General features: G+C 45.7%; 1 protein-coding gene across 20 annotated transcripts in view; it reads right to left on the bottom strand.

The window, feature by feature from the left end:
* The window catches only part of LOC124870533 (disks large homolog 1-like), a 103,611-nt gene that overhangs the window by 7,408 nt on the left and 78,164 nt on the right, over window positions 1-18,039 (bottom strand). For 6 of the 20 annotated variants that reach the window (XM_047369266.1, XM_047369275.1, XM_047369271.1 and 3 more), the window contains 14 exons: window positions 15,724-15,819; window positions 15,215-15,268; window positions 12,515-12,565; window positions 11,656-11,780; window positions 8,730-9,036; window positions 8,494-8,638; window positions 7,088-7,217; window positions 5,756-5,912; window positions 5,577-5,679; window positions 5,363-5,477; window positions 5,110-5,286; window positions 4,891-4,957; window positions 3,007-3,106; window positions 1,539-1,580 (listed from right to left, as the gene is read on the bottom strand). In XM_047369266.1, the coding sequence (XP_047225222.1) occupies window positions 1,539-1,580; window positions 3,007-3,106; window positions 4,891-4,957; window positions 5,110-5,286; window positions 5,363-5,477; window positions 5,577-5,679; window positions 5,756-5,912; window positions 7,088-7,217; window positions 8,494-8,638; window positions 8,730-9,036; window positions 11,656-11,780; window positions 12,515-12,565; window positions 15,215-15,268; window positions 15,724-15,819 (1,669 nt within the window). Of the gene's footprint in view, window positions 1-1,538; window positions 1,581-2,663; window positions 2,698-3,006; window positions 3,107-4,890; window positions 4,958-5,109; window positions 5,287-5,362; window positions 5,478-5,576; window positions 5,680-5,755; window positions 5,913-7,087; window positions 7,218-8,493; window positions 8,639-8,729; window positions 9,037-11,655; window positions 11,781-12,514; window positions 12,566-15,214; window positions 15,269-15,392; window positions 15,444-15,723; window positions 15,820-17,847; window positions 17,850-18,039 lie in introns of those variants that run through there. The other 14 variants (XM_047369273.1, XM_047369279.1, XM_047369280.1 and 11 more) reach the window with 8 other exon arrangements.

Raw genomic sequence — 18,039 nt, 5'->3', positions numbered from 1 at the left:
GAGCTTGTTAAGCTAATTAGCAGTTAGCTGCTATAAACCAATCAGCAGTCAGAACTCGTTAAGGTAATTAGTGGGTTAGCTGCTATAAACCAATCAGCAGTCAGAACTCATTAAGCTAATTAGTGGGTTAGCTGCTATAAACCAATCAGCAGTCAGAACTCATTAAGCTAATTAGTGGGTTAGCTGCTATAAACCAATCAACAGTCAGAGCTTGTTAAGCTAATTAATAGGTTAGCTGCTATAAACCAATCAGCAGTCAGAACTCATTAAGCTAATTAATAGGTTAGCTGCTATAAACCAATCAGCAGTCAGAACTCATTAAGCTAATTAGTGGGTTAGCTGCTATAAACCAATCAGCAGTCAGAACTCATTAAGCTAATTAGTGGGTTAGCTGCTATAAACCAATCAGCAGTCAGAACTCGTTAAGTTAATTAGTGGGTTAGCTGCTATAAACCAATCAGCAGTCAGAACTCATTAAGCTAATTAGTGGGTTAGCTGCTATAAACCAATCAACAGTCAGAACTCGTTAAGCTAATTAATAGGTTAGCTGCTATAAACCAATCAGCAGTCAGAACTCGTTAAGCTAATTAGTGGGTTAGCTGCTATAAACCAATCAGCAGTCAGAACTCGTTAGGCTAATTAGTGGGTTAGCTGCTATAAACCAATCAGCAGTCAGAACTCGTTAAGCTAATTAGTGGGTTAGCTGCTATAAACCAATCAGCAGTCAGAACTCGTTAAGCTAATTAGTGGGTTAGCTGCTATAAACCAATCAGCAGTCAGAACTCGTTAAGCTAATTAGTGGGTTAGCTGCTATAAACCAATCAGCAGTCAGAACTCGTTAAGCTAATTAGTGGGTTAGCTGCTATAAACCAATCAGCAGTCAAAACTCGTTAAGCTAATTAGTGGGTTAGCTGCTATAAACCAATCAGCAGTCAGAACTCATTAAGCTAATTAGTGGGTTAGCTGCTATAAACCAATCAGCAGTCACAACTCGTTAAGCTAATTAGTGGGTTAGCTGCTATAAACCAATCAGCAGTCAGAACTCATTAAGCTAATTAGTGGGTTAGCTGCTATAAACCAATCAGCAGTCAGAACTCATTAAGCTAATTAGTGGGTTAGCTGCTATAAACCAATCAACAGTCAGAACTCGTTAAGCTAATTAGTGGGTTAGCTGCTATAAACCAATCAGCAGTCAGAACTCATTAAGCTAATTAGTGGGTTAGCTGCTATAAACCAATCAACAGTCAGAACTCGTTAGGCTAATTAGTGGGTTAGCTGCTATAAACCAATCAGCAGTCAGAACTCGTTAAGTTAATTAGTGGGTTAGCTGCTATAAACCAATCAGCAGTCAGAACTCGTTAAGCTAATTAGTGGGTTAGCTGCTATAAACCAATCAGCAGTCAGAACTCGTTAAGCTAATTAGTGGGTTAGCTGCTATAAACCAATCAACAGTCAGAGCCCGTTAGGCTAATCAGTGGGTTAGAAGTCAAGACTTCAGATTGTTAGTGATCCGTCGGCAGAACGGCGGTTGGACTTACGGTAGCTACTCTCACTATCACTGGCGTTAGACGTCACATGTTCTGAAATCAAACAAAGGAAACAGCCAATCAGAAGCCTTCAAACTGAACTTTTTAGGAGACTGGAAAACAGATCTGCTTAAATTTAATGTCAGAACTGGCTTAAAATGATTAAAATATCTTCATTAAAAGACATCTGAGGAAGCTGCACAAATGTTCAGTAGTTTAGTGAGAAGTTCTATTTGTGGCCAGAGATTATTTCTAAACACAATGCCGGGTCACAAACGGGTCAGAGCCACAACATTTTGCTCCATCCAGCCTGAGAGAACGCTGTTTTATCCCAGATGTTCCCAGGAGGCTTCAGCTCTTAGCCGATCCAGGTCTGATGGGCCTAAAGGAGCATCACTTCCTCGGTTCTGCTCCATCTCGTCTTCCTGGTTGGACAGTTTTAGTCCAAACATTTAACTGCTTGATGCAAACCAATGATTTAATCTTCTAGAAGCAGCAGAAAGGTCCAATCTGATGATTCAGGCGTCTGTTTTATTTGCTCAGGGAACTTTCCTTGGTCACCATCTGTCCTCCTTATCTTTTATTGTTTGAACAAACTATAGAAAACTAACTTCAGAAGGTCTTGGACCATCTATGGAGCAACAAGATGAAAATGACAGGAGAAACAAAAACCCTGATGAGATACGAGTTGAACCAAACTGAATCCATGAAGGTCTGAGGTGAAGAAGAGGAGGAGAAAGGTCTCAGACTGCGTCTCCACCAGGATCTAAACTCTTCAGAACTTTTTAACTTTTCAACCAACATTTTAGAACATTAAAAAATACAGAAACCTGGAAATCTGACAAATGTAAAATCCATCAAAATCATTTTAATTAAACTTTTGGAAAACTTTTTACTTTATTTGAACATTATTTATTTATATTGTATTTCTGCTTCAGCAGTAAGTCAGTAAATTATGTTTCTAACCTAAACTCACAGAGATGTTCCACCCTGAGTGAAACTTTCAATGAATCTAAAAACGGTACAGGAACCCGTTCTTCGTTTAAAAGTTCAGCTGCAGCTCTGTAAACCAGAACCAGAACATTCTCTTCCTCCTGGTGGAGACGCTCAGCCCCGTGTCTGAAGGTTTTTACTCACTGTGGCTTTTGTTCATCACGTCGTCGCTGTTGTCCTGCGGTCAGCAGAGGCACAAACAGAGAAACAACCAGAGAAACAACGTTACTGAGTTCCAGCGGCAGACGGAGAGAGCAGAGGGAGCTCAGCCGGTCGGCAGGGCGGCCATTTGGGCTCCAAACAGGAAGAGGAGGGAAGGACTTCCTGCCGGAGTTTAGCATCAACTTAAATTGTTTATCAAATCGGAGTTATTATTGGAGCCCAGCCCCGTTGCCATGACAACCGCTGTGTTTCACGCCGTCACCAACTGATCTCTCTTCCTGCCGCTGACCAACCGTCTGCCGGGAACGCGGCGCCGGGTACTCACGGTCGACGTCGCTGGTCTCCTGCTCGCTCGGCTCTTTGCTCTTGTAGAACGGAAACTTTCGGGTAAAGAGGTTCTTTTTACGCTTGTCATTGACGGACTGCTGAGGAGGAGGAAGGTGATGGAGTGTAAACACAAAAAGGAAGAAGAAGAGGGGTGGATGAGGGGTTCTGATGTCGGATTGGAAAGAACGAGAAGATGTGACTCATTTTATTTGACTCTGATGTTAAACAGCAGAGAGAGCTCAGAGGTTAGGTCAAAGTTCAGTTCAGGCACCTGGATCCCAGAATTAGGGGTTCTGGTCCATTCGGCCTGGTCTGACCTGGCTCTGCAGGGTACTGTGGTGCTGTTAGTTTCCGAGGTTGGTTCTTCACAGTGTCAGTGAAGGCAGTACAGCAGGATGAGGAAGAGGAGGCTGGGAACATGCTGAAGACGTGCAGGCAGAGAAGTTAAGAGCAGCTGGAAGTCTCACTGATCCTGGATCAGTCTCTGAGGTCCGGTGAGAGGATGGAATCGGGCCGGGTTCCGGTCTCAGAACACAGCTTGGTTTGAAACCCACTAGAACTTTAGTTCAAACGGTCTCATCTTAGAAAGGATGGAACACAGTCCTGAGTTTCCTGCATGAAGCCTGTGACCCTCAGCATTCTGGGTAATATCATCTGTGTGAGCATCTGTCCACCAACCAGTTAACCATTTCTTAAACGACTGAAGCTTAGCAACTAAATGAGTTTAAGAATAATATAAGTTAAATTCAGATTAATTTAAAACATTTATTAGAAATTGAAGCATTTTTTGGCCACCAGAGGGCAGCGCTGCACTCTGGATATAACTTGCTGTGAATTAGAGAAGATGAAAAAAAGCTGCTTCTTCTACAACTTATTTAATAATATTTCATTAATTATCCTTTTGTGTTAAAACTACTGATTCTGATCAGCAGAGGTACTGCTGTGAGAGAGGAGGAGGAGGGTGAGGAAGAGGGAGGGAGGAAGCAGTCAGACATCAATGTCAAGCGTTTCTTTGTGAGGGGGTCAGAGGTCATGCATGTTCTGTGAGCAACGCGTGTTAAAGCAGCAGACAGTCCAAAGGAGGCGCTGCTAGTCTCAGGTGGACATGCTATTAACGGGCCGGCTGTGGTTAACGGGCCGGCTGTGGTTAACGGGCCAGCGGCGGTTAACGGGCCGGCTGTGGTTAACGGGCCGGCTGTGGTTAACGGGCCGGCTGTGGTTAACGGGCCGGCTGTGGTTAACGGGCCGGCTGTGGTTAACGGGCCGGCTGCGGTTAACGGGCCAGCGGCGGTTAACGGGCCGGCTGTGGTTAACGGGCCGGCTGTGGTTAACGGGCCGGCTGTGGTTAACGGGCCGGCTGTGGTTAACGGGCCAGCGGCGGTTAACGGGCCGGCTGTGGTTAACGGGCCAGCGGCGGTTAACGGGCCGGCGGCGGTTAACGGGCCGGCTGTGGTTAACGGGCCGGCTGTGGTTAACGGGCCGGCTGTGGTTAACGGGCCGGCTGTGGTTAACGGGCCGGCTGTGGTTAACGGGCCAGCGGCGGTTAACGGGCCAGCTGTGGTTAACGGGCCAGCGGCGGTTAACGGGCCAGCTGTGGTTAACGGGCCAGCGGCGGTTAACGGGCCAGCTGTGGTTAACGGGCCAGCGGCGGTTAACGGGCCAGCTGTGGTTAACGGGCCAGCTGTGGTTAATATTAGTAATTAGTTGGAGAGATCAGGTGGCAGCAGCTCAAACACTTTAAATCCACACGGCTGGAGGCAGAGAGTCAAAGTTCATGCAACAGATAAAAACACTGAACAGCAGTTGGAAATATGCTAATAAAGTTCTGGTAGATTCTTTCATCTTTAAAACATCAGATCAGTTTTAGACGTGCAGGACTCACCCCTCGGTCTTTTGACTTGGCGTTGAACTTCACCGTCTTTAACCTCGCTCGCTCCTTCTTCTCCACTCTGCAAAAACCACAGAAGAAGCAACAAAGTTGAGCAGAAAACACCCAGCTCCTGTAGTCAACCTGAAGCGCCTGGATACTGGGATGAAACCAGATTAACCATCTAGCCAGATCCAGCTCAGATTCAGGTCTCCATCTTTAATGTGAACTGACCGTCTCTTGCTGGGGATCACTCCCACCTCCTCCAGCTCCCCCTGAGGCGTCAGATGTCGGGCCTGCCACCACTCATCGTCAGAGGCGTTCACCACGTGGAGGATGTCTCCGAACTTAAAATTCAGGCCCTGACTGGGTAGACCCGAGTCTCTCGTCTTGTCGTAGTCAAACAGAGCTCTGAGACACAAACGGAGGGTGAATAAAACTGGTTCATCTCTAATTATCTCCAGCTGAACCATCACCGTCTTCTCACCTGACGTAGAGAGACCTCTTCTGACTCGTCCTCAGGGATCCGGATCCTGAGCTGATGCTGCTGTTCATCATCTGCTCCCTCAGGTCGTGGATCTTCGCCTCAAACCGGCTGTACTCTGAGCACAGACACATCCATTTTATGATGCTGAGGTGTTTTTGATTCCTGATTCATTGAAGAAGCCAATAAACAGTCATGTTCCTTCAGATAGTCTCACCCTCTGGCCTGTAGTGGGCCACGATGGTCACCGTCTGCCCGGCGTTCTTCAGGGTGGCGGCGGCCTGCTCGTGCGTGGCGCTCCGCAGGTCCACCCCGTTTACCTGGAAGCAGGAACATCAGACACATCCAATAACACAGAGTCTGACCGGCTAATGATTCCTGAGAGCGAGGACGTACCGACACGAGTCTGTCTCCTTTCCTCAGCTCTCCGCTCAGGTCGGCCGGTCCTCCGGCGAGGATGAAGGAGATGAAGATCCCTTCTCCGTCCTCCCCACCCACAATGTTGAAACCCAGTCCGGTCGCTCCGCGGTGCAGAACCACCTTCCTCGGCTCCCTGCGGGACACACAGCAGTTCGTCATCTTCAGGTCAGGGAGATAAAAATGAAGGAGCGATCGTCTATCTCAGGCACGGAAAGTGACGAATAAATAAAACATCAAACTGGTGCTTTTTCCTCCGAGGAAACACATTTTTGTGAGATTGCCACTTTCAGCCACTAGGGGGAGTAGCAGCTGCATTTGCTCCATAAAATTCTAATTATATAAACATTATACAAAAATTACTTAAAGTGAGAAGCAAAAAATCTATAAAATCTTTGGATAAAAACAAAAATAAAAACGATTACGAAACATAAAACAAACTTATCCATTTGTACTCAAAGTCGGACATGATGACTTCCAAGTTTCAATCGGAACGTCTCGTTGGAATTACGAGTGGGAAAGTCGGAGCCACAGGACCAAACCCGACTAGTCCAGATGGCTGCTACTCGCATCAACGAGGTAAAACGTTCTTAATGATGTTACAGTTGCTAGCAATATGAACAAGCAGGAAACTGGAACGCTACAACTCAGAGATGACGTAAACTCCAACCTCCCAGTTCAGATATCAGAGTTTAATGGAACGCACCATAAACGTCTACAGATAACATTTCTTATTCTCATGTTTCCATTCTAATAAAAACATCAGACACTGAAAGCTTCTCATCCACTGATCCACGAACAGGAGAAATAACCTCTTTGTCAACCTATGGACCCATAATGGTGCTGAACCCCAGATGGAGGTCGGCCCCCTAAAGCTTGTTCAGCAGACACCAGGCATGATGGATGCATCACTCCATGCTCCTCTCTTCCTATCCTGATGCTGCATCACTCTGGAAAAGAGTAAATCTGAACTCATCAGACCAAACGGTCCAAACTTGCCAGAAAAGTGAAGCCTTGATTAGCCCGACTGGACAGCTTCAAAAGGTGCTGCTGTCACCAATAAACCCAGCTGTGAGTTCTGCTAAATGATCGTTGATCACAGTAATTCATTGGTGTTTTTGAAGATGAGGATCATCACCTGCAGTTTATGTTAATCTCACTGGTTCTGATCCGACCCTAGTTTCCCTTAAGTCAGACTTCCAGGAAGCCTGGAGAACTTCAAGGAAGGAAAACCCAAACAAAGTCTGGGTGCTTAGAACAAATGAGGATTAGGAAATCTGAATATGTGCAGACGAACAGCTTTGTCCTCACCGTGTGACGTCATCTTCTCCCAGCATGCTCTTCGGCGTTGGTGAGTAGCGTCCCGATGATGCCGGTGGGGGGAGGGTCTGACCTAGGAAGTTGGAGGTGCTGATATGGTTCTCCATGGGCTGTGTGTAGGCTGGAACAGAGCAGGAAAGAGGACCAGGTGAATATTAGACCTTCCAGCTGAAACCTGACTGACAGTCCAGTCCCTCCCCCACCTGTCGGGCTCCAGTTACCACCTGGTTGGACGACACCGGAGCCGGCGAGGGGGGCTGGAACCTAAACTGATGAAACCCAATCAGCTGTTTGTTGGAAGGAGATTGATACCACAGAAATAACGAGAAGGTTTCCTCATATTCCTAAAGATTTCCCTGATTTCTGTGACTTGGGAAACTTATCCAGGTTTATACAAGCAAAAAACACTCTGAAATCCTCCATGATCTCCATCCTGTTGCAGCAGTAAAACCAGGAGTTAAAAAACCTCCAAACAATCTGAACATCTCCAAACATCAGGCAGAGAAACAACATGCACCCCTCGGCAGAAGAAAATAACCGTTAATGTTCATGATCACATCAGCTGTTTTATTCATGTCCAACTGTTTCCCACGTTCAACCCACCGATCGGGAGACAGATCCTAAAAGATCAAGACCTTCCTGTTTTACTCCACCACAGCTGGAGTTGGAGCTCAATCATCTCAATTATTATTCCTCCTCCATTCTCTGGAGGCTGCATGTTGTGCCTGAATTTACTGGATGAACCCAAACACAGATGCAGCAGCTGGAGATGCAGCAGCTGGAGATGCAGCAGCTGGAGATGCAGCAGCTGGAGATGCAGCAGCTGGAGATGCAGCAGCTGGAGATGCAGCAGCTGGAGATGCAGCTTGTCCTTCACTAGACTCACCATCAGCAGAGGAGGAAATCAACTCCATGGAAAACTCTGCTGAACATATTTATCTGGGAATTTTTCCAACAAATTTAGCATCTCATGATTCGTTCTAATTCCAAAACACAGATATAAGCTCCCTCCTCAGCCATTAAACAGCTCTGTGGCGCCCCCTGGAGGTTTTCACATCAATTCCTGAAGTTTCCAGCTTGTCACCATCCTGCCGTTTTCCTTTCTGATCCAAACATCTATCGGATACTCAGCAGGCAGGAGACTCGGATCTGAGCTACATGAAATGTTTAAGGAGTTCCTTAAGCCACTGACTCATGAGTCATGCACAACGTTACAACTGCAGCCTTCATCCTCGCTGTGTATTTCACTGTCATCATCATCATCAGGTATGATGAAGGCCACTTTTAGCTCAAAAGGCAAAAGGCATCCTCCGAAAGGATTGAAGGTTGCAGCAGTTCTGCAACCCAAACACCAGCAGAAGCAGAAAACGGTTCTGATGCTGAATCTTGTCACTCACAGTTGGTCAGGTCGGGCGGGGCGAAGCTGTCATTCATGAAGACACTGTTGGGTTTTGCAACTTTCAAGTAGACCACATCAGGAGTGTTTTTCAAGGCAGTGACGGCGTGTTCATGGGTCACCTCCTCCAGACAGACACTGTTCACCTGGACGCACATAGAGAGAGAGAGAGAGAGACAACACATCACAGCATCTGTCTGCCATGAAGGATCTCTGAGGGTTCACACGGAGACTTACAGCCAGCAGTTTGTCTCCAATCTGCAGCCTCCCGTCCTTCTGTGCAGCGCCGCCTTCTATGATCTTGGTGACGTAGATGCTGTTGTCTCCGGGGATGTGCTGGTTCCCGACTCCACCTGCTATACTGAAACCCAGACCTTTGGGTCCTTTCACCAACTTGAGCTCCATCAATTTTTCTGAGACCGGTTTTCTTCTGCGGATGTAGAGTCGGACCAGAGATCCCGCCTCCTTCAGCGCCTCCACAGCCCGGCTGTGGGTCACGTCCCGGACGTCCACCTCATTTACCCTCAGGATGACGTCGTTCACCCTGAAACAAAACACAAACACCTCCACGTTTGTCAACAGGTAACCTGAGGCCTAGCTCATCATCGTCCTCATCTGGATCAGGTGAGGCCGATTTTCCCTGCTGCTTGTGGAAGGAGGAGCTGAACTAAAAGGTTTCTCAAGACTTTACATCATGAATAGTAATCCAATAAAATCCTGACCCACTTCTCATTTCTTTCAGTTTTCTTGGTATTTCTCATTTTAACATCAGCACCTGTAAGAAAGGTAACTAAATCGATGAGACTAATATGTGACCCTATGTAAGACGTATGTAACGGGTCTGTAAATAAAGTAATATGATACATGCCAAGCAAGGCAAATAAAGGTTCTGGGAGAAAAACAATACCTTCATCAGAATTTCATAAATCTTCAGCAACGTTCAGTTGAGATCAAGTATGTGTGTATAAATCTGAGCTACCTGAATGTTGGATCACGTGTGTAACTAGAGTCAATATTTACTAATGACAGCTGAAAGCTTTTCAACTTTACTGTCGGTAAGAATCCAAACAACCAAACTGATCCAGTAGAAGTAAAACATTAGAAATGGCAGCTAAGAGCTGAAGGGACTGCTGTCAGACGGGGTTTCAAGCAAACGATTCACAGCTAACCGTTTTATCCTTTCATGTTATTGTAACCGAGCCGATGGATTGGGTTGTTAAGGGTTATTAATGTTCTGCTGTAATCCAGTAACTCGACAGGAGTCAGACATGTGAGCGCAACCTCAACCCGGCGTCTTTATGTTGTCTTCCAGCAACAACACGGTCTCCCCCGCACAGCCATAAAAGTACCTCCAACTGTCGTAAAACCCATTATCCTTACCCTGCCATGGCTGGTATTGTTAATGCTAATGCTAACTCTGTTATTTCAATTCAAAACAGAGCTACTCCAACCTGCTGCCACCTTCAGCGGCGCGATCCTAGAATATGCTATTTTGGTTAACATGCTAAGCATTATCTATGATATTTTCCACGTGAACGTAGTATGGTAACTGTGTTTTACATCTGCAATTAGCCAGATGATATTAGTTCAATAATTTCACATTAGCAGCTTAATTCTGTTACCTGTGCGTTTTTCATGCTAGTATTAACAGGCTACTATTAGCATGCTAGGGTTTATGCTAGGGATTTTCATGGTATTTTAACCACACCAAGGCTAGCATTTAAACTTTTATTTATGGAATTTATGCTAATGTCTGGACTTATTTTTCAGGTCAACGTCATGTTAACATGTTGATATATTTTCATATCAGCTACTATCTCTGTAATTAAAGAAAAACCAAACACTCAATTTTAACATTAGCTAATTTAAACATTAGCACGCTAACTGTTTTATCTGTAGGAATTCTCATGTTAACATTAGTTCACTGATGTTAACACATTAGCTTAGAGCTTTGAATTGTTCACTTAAAAATTTATGGATGTTAGCAAATGTATTACTTATTTATTAGTATTATTTTTTTCATGCTAATTTTGGCAAGCTAACTATGTTACCTTTGATATTTTGCTGACAATAACACTCGTGTTGTCTTACCAACTGTGTCACCTTCAGTATTTTTCATGCAAACATTTGGATGCTAATGTTAGGACATCAACTGTGTTTTTTTGTATTTTCCATCTAAATTTGTCATTAGATAAAAAAATATCCCACTAAAAACCTCTGGAAACTCCAATACTAACATCAGAATGAAAGCTAGCTAATTTTTTATTTTATATTTCTTTGCCATCTTTGTTAGCATGACACGTCCAGGAGCCTTTCAACAGATTTTATCAACATTGTTTGTTCTACAGAGGCTAGGCACAAATGTCCCACCGCATTGCATGCTGGGAAGCTTACTGTCAGCTCTGTTAAATGGCAGTTTATAGGTGACAGTCTGAGAGAGACAAGGTGACAGAAACCAGAAGAATATGGAGAGAAATGTCAAAGAAGGGTGATTGTATTTATTGTGGCTACAGCCTGTAATCATGACATAATGAGGCTTTTAAACGGGTCGGATCTATATGAGCTTCCAGGACGAGGAGAGATCCTGTTCTGCTGCAGATTTGATCGTTTTGTTGACATTCTATCATGTGTCTAGAACCAACTAAAAATATCAAATACAGTTAATTTGTTGGTTTGTTTCATCTCGGTGTACAGAGCGCATGGTTACGAACTCAAAACTAAATAATTATAACTCCTGGATGGGTTCTATGCTCATTGCTTTGTCTCACTTCTAATTTAGAGCATCTCCAGGAGAGCTCAGACAGTGGTAACACGTTTCCATGTTGGAATATAACTTGGTCCTCATCATGTTGAATCACCATAATGATTGTTGGTAATGTGGTGATAAACCTTCCTCATAAAGTCCAAAATTAGCTATGTTCTGTGTTTCTGGTATCTCCTGGATCTTCCATAGTTCAACACAGTGGTTGCAGCAAGCTTAGCCCCCAGCCCGGTGTTGGCGTAACAAGATGGTAACGATCTGGTAACAATGTGAAGATTTGGTTGGAGAGATCACCAAATCCCACAGCTGAGCGTTGTTATGGTTACAGGTTAAAACACAAAGATAGAAGACAAATATCAGACCACCCATATGAGTGGGCGCTGCCTATTCTATTCTAGTTACCTGAGCCGTCCATCCTGAGCTGCAGCTCCTCCAGGTATGACTTTGGTGATGAAGATGCTGGGGTCTTCACCAATGTGGGGATTGTCCGTACCTCCTGCGATGCTGAAGCCCAGCCCAGAGTTCCCCTGGATCATTACAGCCAAGAGGAGCAAAAAGGATACATATGAAAATGCTTTATTTTTCTGGTGATAATTAAAACATTAATTAGACTTTCTACTGACATTAAAAAACAAAATCTCCTCAATAAAAGCAGAATTTATTGTGACCTTCTCCACACCAGGTGCTGAGTCATGCTACCAGTGTTTATCTGGTATTGTTTCTGCAGACCCAGAGCTGACAATGCTATGTGGGTGGTTTCAGCGTGAATGACTGATATACAGCAAACTACAGTGCTTGGTTCTGTAGTTTATGAAGTTCCCCACACATAATCAACATTAAAAAAATCACCAGATTGTGCGATCTTCTGCTGCTTCCAAGCTTCAGATTTCAGTAATGAACTTTTCTGTGACACAGCTACAGATCAATGAGCAAACAGCTTTAAACCTGCAGAAGGAACAGCAGATGCTGTGGGACTCAGCTGCTTCAGTGCTGGAGATACTTTAAGCATCTGCTGAATCATGTGACCAGAGAAGGATTTTAGATGCGTGAAGCCAGAGGATCCACAGAAACTGGGTAAAAGATGCTTTTTGCTGTTCTTTATTAAAAAAATGTCAGGCTGACGTGAGCCTCTGAAGTCCTGCAGGTTGGTTGCATCAGATCTGAGTCAGAGGTTTGTTACGTGGCAGATCCTGAGTTGGACCTCAACTCAGAAAGATGAATCAGAGAGAAAAACAAAGCAAACAGCAGCCCAGCATCTCACCCTCTCCAAGGTGATCTCCTCGTACTCATATTCAGCCTCCGTCCCGTTCACCTGTGGACACAAACGCTCGGTCAGCACCAGTGAAGGGAGAACATAGAAGAGGAAACTGCTTCACACGTTATGAGTCAGAACATCCACACAAAGCTGAGCTTTTCTAGTTAAATTCACTTTCAAACGTCTGACAACAGCTGTTTAAGACGTTGCTGTAAGTTTTCTCCATGAAGAACCTCGTCTGTCAGCACATCAGATCATTTAAAAATTAAAATCACTAAACACTGCAGTTTATCTGACTGGATGTAACTTTAAAACTGAAACATTAACTAAACACTCGGCTGATGACTGGCAAACACTAAATGTCATTATAATACTAGAAGTAGTAGAGAAGAAAGCTTTGTCTTCAAATTTGACTCACTTTCACAGTCTATTCAACAAGTTTTTCACAGATTTACTGTTTAAATGTGACATTTTAAATATACTTCGTTAACAAACTGGACTAATCTTCACATTTGCGAACGGCTTAAGATGTCCTTGTAATTGGTAATAAAAATAAATAACTATAATAACTATTATCAGTAGTGGAATCAGCATCGGAAGTTTAGCTTAGAAAGCAAACATTAGCATTAGCACAGCCAGACCATCGAAGGTTACGGTGTATTTATTACAGAGGGCAGGTTCTGTACTGAATCCTGATGAGGTCATAGTGGGCTGAAGGAACATCTTCGTCTGAAAACTGTGCAACTAGCTGCTAGCATTATAGCAAGTTGTAGTTAGCATGTGGTGTGTAAGAATAGCATTAGCGGACTCTATAAAAAGGCCTCACTGAATGTGTATAAAACAGAACCTCTGTACACCTGTTTTACTGTAACATATAAATCAAAAAGTATAAATCCCAAAAACAGCTATGAAAGTTCACTAAAGTGAAAAGTGATTCACTTTAGCTTACTGTCACTGACTGTGGACTTTAGCATTAGCATGCCAAATCTAGCATTAGCATACACTGTAAACTCAGGCCAGAGAACATTTCAATATAAGTGAAGGATTACCTGGACTTTTGTATTTACAACAAGCCGAAATAAGTAGTTATGAACATTAGTGTTAGCAAGCTAACATTAGAGCTAGCAAGCTAACATTAGAGCTAGCAAGCTAACATTAGTGTTAGCAAGCTAACAGAGCTAGCAAGCTAACATTAGAGCTAGCAAGCTAACATTAGAGCTAGCAAGCTAACATTAGAGCTAGCAAGCTAACATTAGAGCTAGCATGCATCATCAGGCCACTGTGCATCAAACACTTAAACTGATACAGGTTACAAGTTCTGGTCACTAATATTACTGATACTTGTGATAAATCTTTGTTGGGTTGGACACAGGAAGGGGACAGAGGTCACAGGATGGGGATACAGGAAGGGGACAGAGGTCACAGGATGGGGATACAGGAAGGGGACAGAGGTCACAGGTCGGGGATACAGGAAGGGGACAGAGGTCACAGGTCGGGGATACAGGAAGGGGACAGAGGTCACAGGGCAGGGACAGAGGTCACAGGATGGGGACACAGGATGGGGACAGAGGTCACAGGATGGGGACACAGGTTGGGGACAGAGGTCACAGGGCAGGGACAAAGGTCACAGGGCGGGGATACAGGAAGGGGACAGAGGTCACAGGGCGGGGATACAGGAAGGGGACAGAGGTCACAGGATGGGGACAAAGGTCACAGGGCGGACACAGGTCACAGGGCGGGGATACAGGAAGGGGACAGAGGTCACAGGATGGGGACACAGGTTGGGGACAGAGGTCACAGGGCAGGGACAGAGGTCACAGGATGGGGACAGAGGTCACAGGATGGGGACAAAGGTCACAGGGCGGGAATACAGGAAGGGGACACAGGTCACAGGATGGGGATACAGGATGGGGACAGAGGTCACAGGGCAGGGACAGAGGTCACAGGATGGGGACAGAGGTCACAGGATGGGGATACAGGATGGGGACAGAGGTCACAGAGCGGGAATACAGGAAGGGGACACAGGTCACAGGGCGGGAATACAGGAAGGGGACAGAGGTCACAGGATGGGGATACAGGATGGGGACAGAGGTCACAGGGCAGGGACAAAGGTCACAGGGCGGACACAGGTCACATGGCGGGGATACAGGAAGGGGACAGAGGTCACAGGGCAGGGATACAGGATGGGGACAGAGGTCACAGGGCAGGGATACAGGATGGGGACAGAGGTCACAGGATGGGGACACAGGTTGGGGACAGAGGTCACAGGAAGGGGACAGAGGTCACAGAGCACAGGTTGGGGGCACAGGACTAGTCGATTTATCAAATCTGTCTCACTTTGACAAGGAGAAAAACTAGCAATAAAAAATTATTAAGTGATCATTTTTGGCCACATCTGCTTTGCATGAACTCTTATTCTGTTATTTCAGTGGAATAAATGTAACGTCTCAGAAACTCAAAAAAAAAGGTTCAATTATCATGATTTTAATAATGACCATCCCTATATTCATAATTTTTCATAATCAAGCAGCCCAGTTCAAGAGAGTTCAATAAATCTGAAAATCCCTACAATTAGGAGCTGCTGTTAGCATCAGTCAGCTAACATTAGCATTAAAAAGCTGAGATTAGCTAAAGCTGCACTGCATCATGGTCCTTTTGAGCTGGAGTGATTGACGGTGTCTCTGAGGTGATAAAGCGTAAACTCACGTATGGAGGCGTGTCCAGGCTGTCCGTGTTGACCACCACAGGCGGAGGATTGGCCTGAGGACAGAACAAACATGGCAGGGTCACAGAGGAAACACCACCAAACATCCTCCCAGTAAACCCCCATCAACATCCACCCAGAAACCCTGAACTCCACCCTGCTAACACACAGCTGACGTACGCGTTTCATGCTGCAGAAGATGCAGTTCTGAAGCATGAAGACTGGAATTAAACCAACGAGATGCGATGATCGGCTCCTTCTTCAAACTATTCCCGATCGCCCAAAACCAGATGGGTTCTGAGCCTCCAATGGTGTTACATTTCATCAGTAACTGTCTCTAATCTGCTCAGTCCACCAGAGCTGCCGCTGGACAGCAGACGCTGAGTCAAACTCTATGAGACGAGGAGCCAAATAAACTAAGAGACAACTGTACGGTGGATGGAGGGATGCATGGATGGATGGAGCAGAGAGAGAGAAAGAAAAGTGTAGGGAATAAAAACCAAAATAAAACCTGTGACGTCGGAGGGATGATGGTGGTCTCGGCTGGGATTGGTGAGATGGGGATCACAGGGATTATAGGAGAGGAGGGCGGGGCAGCCTCTGCCTGCTGAACAATAGCATGGTGAGGGTCAAAGGTCAGACAAACAAACATGAACAGCAGGAGGATGGAGGATGTGTGCATGTTGGAGATGGGTGGAGTTTGACCCAAAACAGCTAAAAAATGTCAGAGGAATGGACCAATCACAGGTGGAGGAGGGTGGGACAGATTTCTGCTCCCAGAGGGTCTTGATGTGGAAGCTCCCTTCTGCTCTGAGGATTACCACCATGGTATCTGACCTTTCTGTGTGTGTGTGTGTGTGTGTGTGTGTGTTGGGGTAAATCCTCCATCCTGCAGGAAAACACCCAGCAGGGGGTGGATCTCCTTTTATTCATCACAGAGATGCTGCAGAGAACCAAATCAGGGCCGAGCGCAGTGTTAAATGTAACAGGACGCTCACAAGGTCAAAGGTTAAGGGAAAAACCATTAAACATGAACCAGAAACCCTAAAAATTCCACCAGCTGAAATAAGAAACCGTTTGTAGAGTTTATTCAGTGAAACGTGGAGCATCAGCAGACTTAAAGACAACCTCAGTCAGATTATTTGCTGGAACTCTGTAAAAATAATCAGAGGAACTAAAATAAATGGATAAAAGACCAAAAATACAAGCAACGTTATTTCAAAGAACAACATAAATACAGAAAGACACATAATTTATTGATATGGGTCAGCCTCACTGAGAAGACGTACCTGTTCATTAAAACGCACTGAAAGCTGTTTAAGACAACAGTGATCCGACCTGAGAGCCTCAGGTGTTGCTGCAGGGAGCTCCAGGATGATAAGGCCTTTCTTCCCCGCACGAAACGGACAGATTTATGGACAAATGTAAGGAAGCAGAGTGAACATGAAGCGGCTTTCGTTACCGTCGCATCTGTTATGCAACAGTAAAAACCTCATGGAGCTGCCACTGCAGAACCTGGAGCTCATGGAAAACCAGCAGCCGCTAAATTTAGCCGGGAACATCGACGGCATTGATCCGGCAGCCCTACTTCTGGAACGCTGTCGACAGCAAAGCCTGATTACTGCAACAGTGTTCAAACGGTTCACCAAACACTTCAGAGACGTCACAACTGATCAAGGGACACCTGGGAGTGAAAGCTCCTGACACATAGAAGATCTTTGTGCTGCAGGAATGATGGGTATTGTGACCGAACATCTGTTACCATCTCACTAGATTATTCCATTTATTTTAAGTCTGGAGAACAATCGTTCACACTAGAGCATGAAAAATAAAGTAAGAACGAGTGAGTAAACCCTGAGGATCTCGCTGAGAGCTGCAGCAAGCCTCAAACTGCAGCTCAGTCACGCAGGAACGCTCCGAGCATGATCCAAAGGATCAGATGTAGTAACTCAGTCACACACCTGACTCCCTCTTCCTCAACCAGTGTCTGCAGCAGCTCATCATGGTTAGGAGGACGACCCAGAGACCCAGAACCTAACCCCTGACCTTCCTCAGTCAAACTCAACCACAGTCTGTGTTCAACCCTAAACCTCAGTTTCATCAGCATTTTAAACACAAGGAAGTTAAAACTAGAGTTAATTCATTATGAGATCCGGTTCAGCCCAGCTGAAGTACCTTGCTGAAAGCGAACGGGATCCAGGGAACATGCTTCCTGCTGCTGAGCACCTTAGCCGTGCTCTTGGTCGGGCTTTTCTTGACGCTGTCGCGCAGGTTGAGAAACCGGCTACGAGCTCTGAAGGAAGCGGGGACAGTGCAGGTGAAGGTGGACAGGGAAGCCTGGACCGGGTTCTGCTGCTGCAGCTGCTGTCGGTGCAGCTCGATGGCATGCTGGCGCTGCAGCGGGTGCAAGTGGGCAATGGACTCCTGCAGGCCAGGGTCCAGCAGCAGCAGCCTCTTCTCGCCACTGTTTAAGGCCTTGGAGGGGAACTCCTGCCGGAGGTAATGTGTGGTCATCTTCCTGGAGGAGATTCCTGACTGTAGGTTGAATAATAAATGATGGTTGGATCCTTCAGCTCCGGATCGGAGCGTTTGATCCTGGTAGTGCCACAGGAACACTTCCAAGCTGTCAAAGAACCACTCCTCTTCCTCTGAGGTGACCTCCCTCTCATCTGTCTGCAGCCAATTAATCAGCCTGCGAGAGGCACATGTCAGCAGCAGGAGGGGGGGTCCGGGTGGCTCCGCTCGGCACACATGTCAGCAGCAGGAGGGGGGGTCCGGGTGGCTCCGCTCGGCACACATGTCAGCAGCAGGAGGGGGGGTCCGGGTG

Source organism: Girardinichthys multiradiatus, chromosome 6 (assembly GCF_021462225.1).
Source record: "Girardinichthys multiradiatus isolate DD_20200921_A chromosome 6, DD_fGirMul_XY1, whole genome shotgun sequence".
Classification (NCBI taxonomy): domain Eukaryota; kingdom Metazoa; phylum Chordata; class Actinopteri; order Cyprinodontiformes; family Goodeidae; genus Girardinichthys; species Girardinichthys multiradiatus.
Note: the sequence above shows the minus strand (reverse complement) of the source record. Positions and strands in the feature narration are given on the sequence as shown.